Raw genomic sequence first — 11,511 nt, 5'->3', positions numbered from 1 at the left:
AGCATAGGAGCCCATAACAGCTTTTTTAATTTCCTCCTCCGAAAAAGGCCTCTCAAGCAAGGCATTTTCAGCTTCTGTCACAAGCTCCTCCTCGGACCAAAAATGGTCATCTAGATGAATGTTAGGCTTAGGTTCATACCCAAAAAGGTTTTTATAAAAGTTAGTTGCAACCTCTAGCATATCTTTAGTGGAGTACACAGGTCCATCTGGGCCCTCCAAAATAGATAGCTGATTTTTCCTCCTTCGTTGATTGGCAACAACATGGAAATATGCTGTGTTCCTATCACCCTCTTTAATTTTCCTATCCCTAGATCTCTGCCACATGGCAGTTTCTTCTTTCTTCCAAATCTCACCAAGCTCCTCCCTAATTTGTTTCATCCCGAGGATATCCTCAGCATTAGTTCTATTTTGCTCAGAAAAGACATCTAAGATATCAAATTCCTGAAGTAATTCCTTCTTCTTTTTCTTCATGGTGGCTTCAATGTTAATACTCCATCCTTTTACAAGTTTCCTAAATAATTTAGTTTTAAATTGCCAAGTCTCAATAGCAGTTGTAAAAGGAGAAGGAGTGGCCTAAAGTCTCAGGAAGTCTGGTTGGATTACACACACCCACCCCAGAGTCAAGCAAAATGGGGGCATGATCACTTCCCACTCTAGGCAGAGCACATAATGTGGTGAGAGGGAAGTGACTATCCCAACTAGTGGCAGAGAAAACTCTGTCAATAGTGGCAAAAATGGTGTTATCTTGATTATTACTCCAGGTAAAAACCCTGTTTGACAGCTTATATTCCATTAAACCCCATTTGTTAATCCAATCGTTAAACAAAAACGCCCATGAAGTATTGATATTGCCAGATGTTTTTTCCTTAGCTTCCCTAATCAGGTTGAAGTCCCCCCCAAACAGGACAGGTTAGCACAAGCCCTCCATACTTTCATGCAGTTCAACAATAAAGTCAATTTTATCTACAGCATAAGCTGTTCCATACACCACAACCAGGTGCCAACAGAAGCCATCAACTTTATTTTTTAAGGAGATAATAATGCAATATTTCTTAATACTAACATCAAGAACCTAAAAAAATTGGATTTGGTACCCACAAGGATACCCCCAGCCGAGCCCACTGCAGGGACTATATGCCACTCATAAACAGTAGAACCAGCTAAGGTGTTGAGAAAGGAGTCAGACAAGGTTTCTCTCTTAATTTCTTGAAACCCTAAAAAATCAGGCGTATACTTGTTCACTAAATCAGACAGGCATTGTAGTTTTCCTTTTTGGCCTAGCCCTCTAATATTCCAAAAAACACCAATCATGGGATTTTAAAGGGGTGTGACAGACTAAAAAGTCCACCTCTCACTGCATTCCCAGAGCCACCTACAGCACCAGCAGTGCCCCCTGGTGTATTGGAGCAGGAAATGTCATTTTTTGGAGTACAAACTACAATATCCTCATTAATTTCAGTGTCCAAATTGTCAGGTAGAGATATCTCACGGTTTTGGGAAGCAAATATTAGGCATTTCTCAGTTTCATCTCTAGTGATATCATTAATAATTTGGGTTCTCTCCTTTTCATTATCACCAATCATAATGTTAACTGCAGAAGCATAAGCCTCTAAATTAGACAAAGACTCAGTAGTAAATGACTTACTTTTAAAGGTGGAGGGGATTTCCAGGTTTTTCTTCATTTTGTACGCAGCAGCTTTCTCCATGATGTTCTGCCTGCTGTGTACCCTGGTACTTGGTCTTGGAGCAATCACTGGGCCCCACTTGTTCTTGGTTGTAGGTTTTTCATTGGGAAGATCCATTTTCTCCACTAAACCCATCATCTTCAGACCACTGACTACAGGGGCTTCAAATGTGTCCATTTCCTCTTCTGATTCAGCAGCTCCACTTGCAGTATCAGATTCAGAGATATCCAGCTCTTCCAATAGATCAGAGCAGTAAGCTTTTTGGATGGACATGGGGGAAGTGGCATTAGCAGACCCATTCGATGAGGTAGTGAGTGCAGTAACATCACAAACTTTGTTGCTGGGAGTACTAAGGATTCTGACAGCTTCAGAGAAGGGCATGGAGGAGCATATACCTTGTTTTTCTGATTTTTCTTCGAACTTCTTGTCAGCTCTCACAGGGGAGACACATGCCTCTAACAGAGCAGCAGGATGGAAGGCCACACCATCATCTCTTGACTGTTTCCCAGATGGGGTTTTCTTTGAGTTGGAAGCCCTGTTGGCCAGGTCCAGATCATCTATGGGTTCCTCTCCATCATCCAGGATATCCTTATCAATCTCCTCATCATCAATTGCTTCGTTATCATCGTCCACGGATATGCCAGTAGGGCCATTATCATCATTAGGACCATCATCACCTATCTGATCAAAACCTTCCACTGTAAAGGATAAGACGTACAGTTTTTTCCTCATCTCCATGATCCGTTCAAAGGGAATCTTGGCTGGGTCCCCGCAAGCAATCTTGACTCTTACTTTCTCATAGAAACTCTTCATTAGGCCATTCCAATCCACATCCACAAGAATTCCGAAACAAGAAGCAATTTGTGACAACACCTTCCATGTACACTACTTAGAGGAAAGCCCCTCAATAGCAACCCAGGCTTCAATAAGCTCGCTGAACGGGTCAATAGCACCGGTCCATCTCTCAACTGACATAGATACTCCATCGATAGGCAAGTCAAAGGCAGGAAACTCAATCAACTCTTCCACATCTTTCCAGGGTGGAAATCTGACCAGAAACTTCTTTTCTGTCAGCGGCCTGATCTGCCATGTCCATTGTTTATTTTTGCAGAATATCCCAGACAGGTTCTTAACCAAATCAGCCTTGTTGATTTCTCCTTTCATGACCCAAACTTCTCCACGGTTTCTAAAGTTAAGCCAATTTGCTTCACGACCCACAGGAGCATCAATGTGGTAGAATCCCAATCCCAAAGCAGAGCTACCGAAGAACGTGGCAACTGGATGAGGCTGCGCCCAAGCCGCGCAATTGCTGACATTGTGCCCCTCCAATCTACAGATGAAGCAATTTTTCTTCTGAATGCAGTTCCCAACGTAGTGACCAGGCCCTCCACAAGTAAAACAGACCATATCTTTGTATCGCTCGTCAAAAACCTACACAGGCGGGGCAGGCGGGACCGGCAGCGGAGGCGCTGCCATTACTGATTGAGCAGGGGGCAGTACCTTTGGTGGGGGCGGTAGCAGGTCGCGCCCCTCCCGCGGCTTGACGACGGCCCGAGTTCTTCTGCGGGGCCGGAGCGCGCTGTTTCGGTGCCCCGGTCGGTGCACTCTTGTCCGCCATGGCAACCACCTGAGCAAAGGACTTGGATCCGTCCCCAATCCCCTCCCTGATGATCTTGAGCTGTGTCGGAGGAGAATCAAAGGGGCGGAGATACTTGACTGGATGTAGATTAGACGGAGAGAAGCATCCGGACCGAGCCAGATCCTTCCGGAGCCACCCTAGGGTGGTGGTGATCTTGTTTGGTGGATGAGGACGAGGTTGGCGACGGTGGGGAGAGGGAATGGGCCAGAGTTGCCCCAAAACCCTAGAAATAGCCTCGTCTGCGTCGTCGTGAGCAGGAGGCGTATTCGCCAAAGGCGCTTTCACCCTCTTGCACCTGATTGGCGGAAGCGGCGTGGCAATGGGGCCCCCGCCAGTCAGCATGGGTGACCCCAGTCGCAACGCAGGGGGAAAATCTCCCAACTCCGGCAACTTGGACCTCGCTGCGGACGAGGAATCCTGAATCCCCGAGCACAAGCTCTGCCTCATTTCTACTGTTTTCAACCCCATCGGCGGCTGTGAGATCGTAGAACAAACCTGTTTTCCTGGGATACAAATCCCCTCACGCATCCTCGAACGAGCGCCCGGTGGAACCTCGCCGCGGTCTCCGAACCAAGGCGGCTCAAGCATGTCGCGGCGAAGTGGGTTTTTAGCTCCAGCCGAGCTCAATCCCGAATGGACGGCGGTGGCCAGGACGAGATGTTCTGCAGCGGCGCACCTGATGGTATCACCCCCAGCAAACCCTCCCACCGCAGCGCCCGCCGGGGATCCTCTGATTTTGCCTCCGCCCTCGCCCACTTCACGAACGCAGCCGACGGTGAGTGAGGGTAGGCAGGCATCCTCAGCCTCTCCGCCACCGTGGCCTCGTCGTAGATCCGCTTCGCCAGGATCCTCTGTTCTCCCTCTGCTCTCGTACGGCAAGCCTCTGCGTACCTGGCCGCCGCAGCTCGTGTTTCCGGATCCCTCGCCGCCGCCACCGCCTGATCTGCCGCCTTCCACTCCTGAACCCGCCGGATCCACGCCGCAGCAGCGGCGCAGATCCTGGTCGCCCACTCCACCCACCTCCGATCCCCCGTCGCCATGAGTATCGCATGCGGAAGCGGTGAGATCAATCTCACCAACTCCGCGAAGGCTTCGTGGACTTGGGGAGGAAATCGAGCGGGGGAAGGGGGAGGGGGAGCGGCCTCGGCCGCCGGACTCAGTCTTCGCCGACGTGGAGGCATGCCGCGAGGTCGGCGCGGCTAGATCTGCGGTGGGGGCAATGGCAAGCGGGAGGCGTGGAGTCGCCGTGGTTGCGTGGAGCGTGGAGCCAATAACATGCAAATATATGTTAAATGCGTTATTTTTAGCTATATTAGTACTTGATATCTAAATATATGTGATAGACATGGAACCCCGGGTCATTTGGCAACGTGTGCAAGACTCCCAAGTCTCCAAGTCAATGTCAACGCAGTGAGTAGAACTGTCGAACTACCATTTTCGGACTATAGCCGCCGCGATGATAGCCAATCAAGCGAAAGCGCAACCCCGCGTGCACGTCTTCTTCCTCATCCCCGGCACAACCCGTTCCTGCACGCACGCGCTCGTTGCCCTCACGCCAGCCATAGGTCGCTAGTGGTTTCTTTCTTCTCCATTGACTGATCGACCCCTGCATGCGCGCGGGAAGCCGCCATGCACGCGCGCATCTGGGTCGCCGACGACTTCCGGCTCGGCTCCAGCAGCGGAGGCAGCAGCCCGGCCGCCTCCCCCTCCGGCCCCTCCGACAGCGACGGCGGATCCACCAGCACCGACGAGCACTGCCCCGACGTCCCACGCGAGTCCCGGCGCCACTTCTCGCGTTTCCGCCCGACCTCTCCGTCCTCCTCCAGCCCACTGTGCGGCGACGACTACAAGCACCTGCAGCGCATGGCCCTCCTCCTCCCCGCCTTCTCCTCCACCGCCGCGGCACGCGCGGGCGCTCTGCGTCAATGGATCGCCGGCTTCGACGTTGGCTGGGTGCTGGACATGGGCCCCGGGAGCGGGACTGACCACGGCCTCCCGCGGCGGGAGGTCGGGGGGAGGATCAGGGCGTGGGCGCAGGCGCTGGGCGCCATGGACCGCGTCTTCCGAGGCCGGCACAACCTGGAGGTCCGCAGCCCGGCCAGCGACGCCGCGGCGGCGGAGCTAGCGGGCGAAAGCGTCGGCGTGATGCTGAGGCTGACCGGCACCGGGACGCGTCCAGCAGGCCGGCAGCGTCGGCGTGATGCTGCGCTGGCCGGCCTGCTGGACGCGTCCCGGCGCTGCGTGCGCGACCTCAGGGGCTTCATACGCGCACCGCAGTACCCGTGGCGGATGCCGCAGGGCGGCGAGGAGCACCCGAGCGTCGGGTTCTGGATGGGCTACCTGCGCTGCATGCTGCGCAACCGCGTGCCCCTCTATTTCGTCCTCGCCGGCGGCGACCAGGACGAGGCCAGCCTGGTCACGGAGCTGATCTCGTGCCTGGAGGCGGCGCTCGAGGACAAGTCCGCCGCGCTCGCCTTCCCGGGGCTGAGGCAGGTGTTCATGCTCAACAACACGAGCGCCATCGTGCGCTGCGCCGTGCGCTCCGACGCCATCGGCATGCTCCTGCCGCCTGGCTGGGCCGGCGCCCGCGAGGAGCGCATGGAGGGCTACATCAGAGATTACCTGCGAGTCTCCTGGGCGCCCGTGGTGTCGCGCCTTGGCGGGAAGCCTGGAGCCATGAACGCTCTGCGGCGACGGCACCCGCTGAGCGCGTTCCACTCGGCGTTCCAGAACGCGTGCAGCATGCAGACAGGCTGGAAGGTGCCCAGCCCCGTGCTCAGGGGTGACCTCCGGATGGCCGTGTCCGAGACCGTCGTGCCGGCGTACCGCCGGTATCTGGACAGCCACCCGGAGGTTAACGTGCCCGCCGGCCGCGGCGCGGAGGAGCTCCGCCGTCACCTGTCGGAGCTGTTCGAAGGATAGAAGATGAAAACTTTTGGGAGCAAAGCAACTGCATCCTCGTTTCCGGTTTTTGTCTGTCTCATTGATTCCTTTTGTTTTTTCAGATATTTTCATTCAAACAAGAAATTAAATTGAACAGAATTGTGAACAATAACAAGCAAACAATGTCCATCAATGACAAGCATATAGAACAAGCTTATGCACAAAAAGGCTCAAGTACACCGAAAGTACATTTCTGCTCGCGAGCTCAAATGAGCTCGGTGAAAGGCGTGGCAAAAAAAACAAATTCAGTGCTCTAAAATGCTTTTGAAAGTAGCATTTTAGGAGTACCTTTTTTTGCCACGCCTTCTAGGAATGTGATTTCAAGACGAATTTTTGCAAGCACTTAAAACTTTTGTCAATGTTTCTCCCAAAAAAATGATTTTTTTTGTAGATTTTGTATTTTGTTTCGAACATATACACTGGGGATGTGTTTGGTTACCTGCATCGCTTTTTGGCCATTTGCATACTTGTGCCAGTTGAGCCTGGTTGAGCATATGCAGGCAAAAAAACATTATCTTCACTTAATTTGGTTGCGTGCATATATGTTGTCTGCATTAGAGGAACATTTTTTTGCTTGTCGTTTGGTTGCGTGCATTTTTTTGCTTGTCGTTTGGTTGCGTGCAAATGCTCGGTGTTTGGTTGCATGCATGCAAGGTGATTAAGAGTTAACATGTACACACGACACACTGAGCATGGTGGGGAGACGAATCAAACTGGGTGCTGGTGACCTTACCAGGGTGTGGAAAGACCCTATAAATGGGCTTCCTCCGCTCAATTTGATATTCCCACAACTATTTGAAATATGTACAGATCACGACTGCACAGGGAAGAGATTTGGCAGTGTTGTAATGTCAACCTTTTTTAGGCGTCGTCCTTGCCCTGGTTTGAAGGAGCAATGGGACAAGATGCGTGAGCAAGTCGCAGGGCTTAATATCTCTACTGATAGAGATACAGTTTATTGGGGGCTTAGTAAGAATGCTAGGTACTTTACTAAATCTATGTATAAGTGGCTGGAAAAACCTCTCAGTGGTTGCAACTATAAGTGGATCTGGGAAGCAAAGCTTCCACTTAAAATTCAGGTATTCTTGTGGCAAATGGCCCAAGATGCAGTGTGATGTCTACTACGCAACTTTATTCTTGTAGACACATGTTGGGCCTCCAAGCGCAGAGTTTTGTAGGACAGCAACAATTTCCCTCAAGTGGATGACCTAAGGTTTATCAATCTGTGAGAGGTGTAGGATGAAGATGGTCTCTCTCAAACGAGCCTGCAACCAAATACAAGAAATCTCTTGTGTCCCCAACACACCCAATACAATGGCAAATTGTATAGGTGCACTAGTTCGGTGAAGAGATGGTGATAAAAGTGTAATATGGATGGTAGAAATATATTTTTATAATCTGAATAAATAAAAACAGCAAGGTACCAAATAGTAAACATGCACAAAAACGGTATTGCAATGCTTGAAAATGAGGCCTAGGGTCCGTATTTTCGCTAGTGCAATCTCTCAACAGTGCTAACATAGTTGGATGGTATGATTATCCCTCAAAGTGCAATAAAGAATCACTCTCGAGTTCCTATTAGAGGAGAAGAAAAGATAGAAATTGTTTGTAGGGTACGAAACCACCTCAAAGCTATTCTTTTCGATCAATCTATCCTAGAGTTCGTACTAAAATAATGTAAACTATTCTTTCCGATCGATCTAATCAAGAGTTGGTACTAAAATAAAACCAAAGCAAATTCATATTCATAATACTCAATCCACACAAAACACTACAAAAAGACCCCAAAGTTTATATCGGAGAAAAGATAATAAAAACGTGCATCAACCCCTATGCATAGATTACCCCAATGTCACCTCGGGAATCCGCAAGTTGAGTGCCATAACATACATCAAGTGAATAAATATGATACCCCATTGTCACCTCAAGTATTCGTACCACAAGACATACATCATGTGTTCTCATATCTGAATATTCAATCCGACAAGACAAAACTTCAAAGGGTAAAGATTTAATTCATCACAACAAGAGTATAGACGGGAGAAACATCATATGATCAATCTATGTTAACAAAGCCCATGATATAGATCACGAGAGAGAGAGAGATTAAACACATAGCTACTGGTACAAACCCTCAGCCCCGAGGGTGGACTACTCCCTTCTCATCGTGGTGGCCGCCGGGATGATGAAGATTGCCACAGGTGATGATTCCCCCCTCCGGCAGGGTGCCGGAACGGGTCTAGATTGGTTTTCGGTGGCTACAGAGCCTTGCGGCGGCGGAACTTCTGATCTAGGTTAACCCCGAAGGGTTTTGGAATATTTGAGAATTTATAGTGCAAAGAGGGGGTGCGGCCCAGGCGCGCTGGTGGGTTGTGCCCCCCTCGGGGCACCCCCCAGGTGTTTCTCTGTTCCATCCTGGGTGTTCTGGTCCATAAAAAATCTCCAAAAAGTTTCGCCGTGTTTGGACTCCGTTTGATATTGATTTCCCACGATGTAAAAAACAAGCAAAAAACAGCAACTGGCACTGGGCACTGGGTCAATAGGTTAGTCCCAAAAAATGATATAAAGTTGCTATAAAATGATTGTAAAACATCCAGGAATGATAATATAATGACATGAATACTTCATAAATTATAGATACGTTGGAGACGTATCAGCATCCCCAAGCTTAATTCCTACTCGTCCTCGAGTAGGTAAATGATAAAAGAAACAATTTATGAAGTGTGAATGCTAGCAAAGTGCACAAGTTTGATCAATGACAATTTCAATCACTTTTCCTAGCATCATAACAGCAATTCATTCTCATAAAATTTCTCATGTTAAAGTAGCAACCAATTCACATGGTAAGGTTCAAACAATGAACTCTCTTGAAACTCAACAACCTATGTTCTTAGTCACCAAGCAATTGCAATTCAACTTATTCAACGGAGTTTAAGTAAGAGCTCCACATACTCAACCATCATATAGTCTTCTATGATTGCTAACACTCACCGCATACACATGAGCAAAACGTTTCAACCAGACACATAGAAAGATAGGGGCTTATTGTTTTGCCTCCCAACGTATTCACCTCAAGGGTGATGTCAACAATAATAACTCATGCTACCCATATTCAACTGGACATATGTGCCTAGATCTTTCCTCACCACATGATGCTTGCCAAAGGAGAAAAATAAAAAGGAATAGAGAGAAAAACTTTGACTCTTTGCATAAAAGTAAATACTGAAAAGTAAAAGATAGGCCCTTCGCAGAGGGAAGCAGAGGTTGCCATGCGCTTATTTGTTTGTATGCTCAACCCCTTAGTGCAAAAGAACGTCACGTTATATTGCCCCTTATGATAGCAACCTTTATTATGCAGTCTGTCGCTTTTATTCTTTGCCATCACAAGTTCGTACAACGCTCAATTTTCTCTTACACTAAATGATCTAACACTTTTAGAAGCAATTTTTATTGCCTTATTGCACCGATGACAACTTACTTGAAGGATCTTGCTCAATCCTTAGGTAGGTATGGTGGACTCTTGAAAATAAGATTTGGGTTTAAGGGTTTTTGGATGCACAAGTAGTATCTCTACTTGGTGCGGAATTTTTGGCTAGCAAAGATGGGGGGCAAGCACCACATGTTGAAGGATCTATGACAATATAACTTCTATGTGAATATGAACAAACATAAATCATTACTTTGTCTTCCTTGTCCAACGTCAACAATTTTGGCATATAATATTTTGATGGGGGCTCACAATCACAAAAGATTTCTAAGATAGTGTATTTGCATGTGAAAGTTCTCTTCCTTATACTAATTATTCGTGAATTGCTTGTATGACCAATATTGTGATTGTCAAGCCTCAAAATATTTCACTTTCTAAACCCGGTGTGAAGCTACCACTAGGCATGATATGATTTGAACTTCATGACATTCAATTTATTCAACAATTTACTCATAGGATATAAGTGAAGCACAAGAGTAAATGACATAGAAAAGAGCTTCGTTGACAGGATGTGAATGCCGCTTACTTAGCCTCCCTGGCAACTATTTGAGGACTCTATTTATTTAAAAACTTTCAGATCTAAGTACTTTATTAAAACAGCAAGCAAAAAAAAAATCAAAATGACCTTTCAAGGATAGCACAACTCATGTGAAGAAGCAAAAACTTAGGCTCAACCGATACTAACCGATAATTGTCGAAGAAGAAAGGTGGGATGCCTACCGGGCATCCCCAAGCTTAGATGCTTGAGACTTCTTGAAATATTATCTTGGGGTGCATTGGGCATCCCCAAGCTTGAGCATTTGTGCCTCCTTAATTCCTCTCATATCACGGTTTTCCTAAATCTCAAAAGCTTTATCCACACAAAACTCAACAAGAACTCGTGAGATAAGTTAGTATAAACCAATGCAAAAACCTTATCATTCTCTACTGTAGCAAATCACAAAAATTATTATCCAACATTGCATACTAAATGCCTCTGCATATTTAATACTCCTATCCTCAAATAGAATCATTAAACAAGCAAACATACGAAAACAATGCAAACATAACAGCAATCTGCCAAAACAGTACAGTCTGTAAAGAATGCAAGAGTATCAATACTTATTCAACTCCAAACATTATGAAATTCTACCACACTGTAGAAAATTTATCAGAGCTTATTATGCAAAAAGTTTCAACATTTTATAACATTCTGACTTTCCTCGGGAATTATTGCAACACTTTCTGTTTTGAAACAGCAACATGTAGACTTGCAAACTAAGCATGGCAAAGACTATACTTGACATTTTTATTGAAATAAAATACGCAAAACATTATTCTAAATAACAGCAAGCAAATCCTAACAAAATAAATTGATGCTCCAAGCAAAACACATATCATGTGACGAATGAAAACATAGCTCCAAGTAATGTTACCGATAATGTTGGAGACGAAAGAGGGGATACCTTCCGAGGCATCCCCAAGCTTAGTTGCTTGGATCTTCCTTGGATATTAACTTGGGATGCCTTTGGCATCCCCAAGCTTAGGGTGTTGTCACTCCTTATTCTCCTCATATCGACATCTCACCCAAAACTTGAAAACTTCAATCACACAAAACTTAACGGAACTTCGTGAGATAGGTTAGTATGATAAAGAGCAAACCATTTAACTTTGGTACTGTCAAAGACAAGATTCATAATTTTTTCCACACAATTCCTACTGTACCATATCATTTCCACAATTTATATTGAGCAATATAAGCCATAGAAACTAGAAAA

General features: G+C 47.0%; 1 protein-coding gene across 1 annotated transcript; it reads left to right on the top strand.

Moving 5' to 3' along the window:
* The first annotated feature begins 4,770 nt into the window (after positions 1-4,770).
* Positions 4,771-7,125, top strand: LOC123167741 (exocyst complex component EXO70A1-like). Its single transcript, XM_044585603.1, has one exon. The coding sequence runs from the start codon at positions 4,954-4,956 to the stop codon at positions 6,244-6,246; it is 1,293 nt and encodes a 430-aa protein (XP_044441538.1). The 5' UTR covers positions 4,771-4,953; the 3' UTR covers positions 6,247-7,125.
* The last annotated feature ends 4,386 nt before the right edge of the window (positions 7,126-11,511 follow it).

This window comes from Triticum aestivum, chromosome 7D (genome assembly GCF_018294505.1).
Source record: "Triticum aestivum cultivar Chinese Spring chromosome 7D, IWGSC CS RefSeq v2.1, whole genome shotgun sequence".
Classification (NCBI taxonomy): Eukaryota; Viridiplantae; Streptophyta; class Magnoliopsida; order Poales; family Poaceae; genus Triticum; species Triticum aestivum.
The sequence above is the reverse complement of the archived record's forward strand: the minus strand, read 5'-3'. Positions and strand labels throughout refer to the sequence as shown.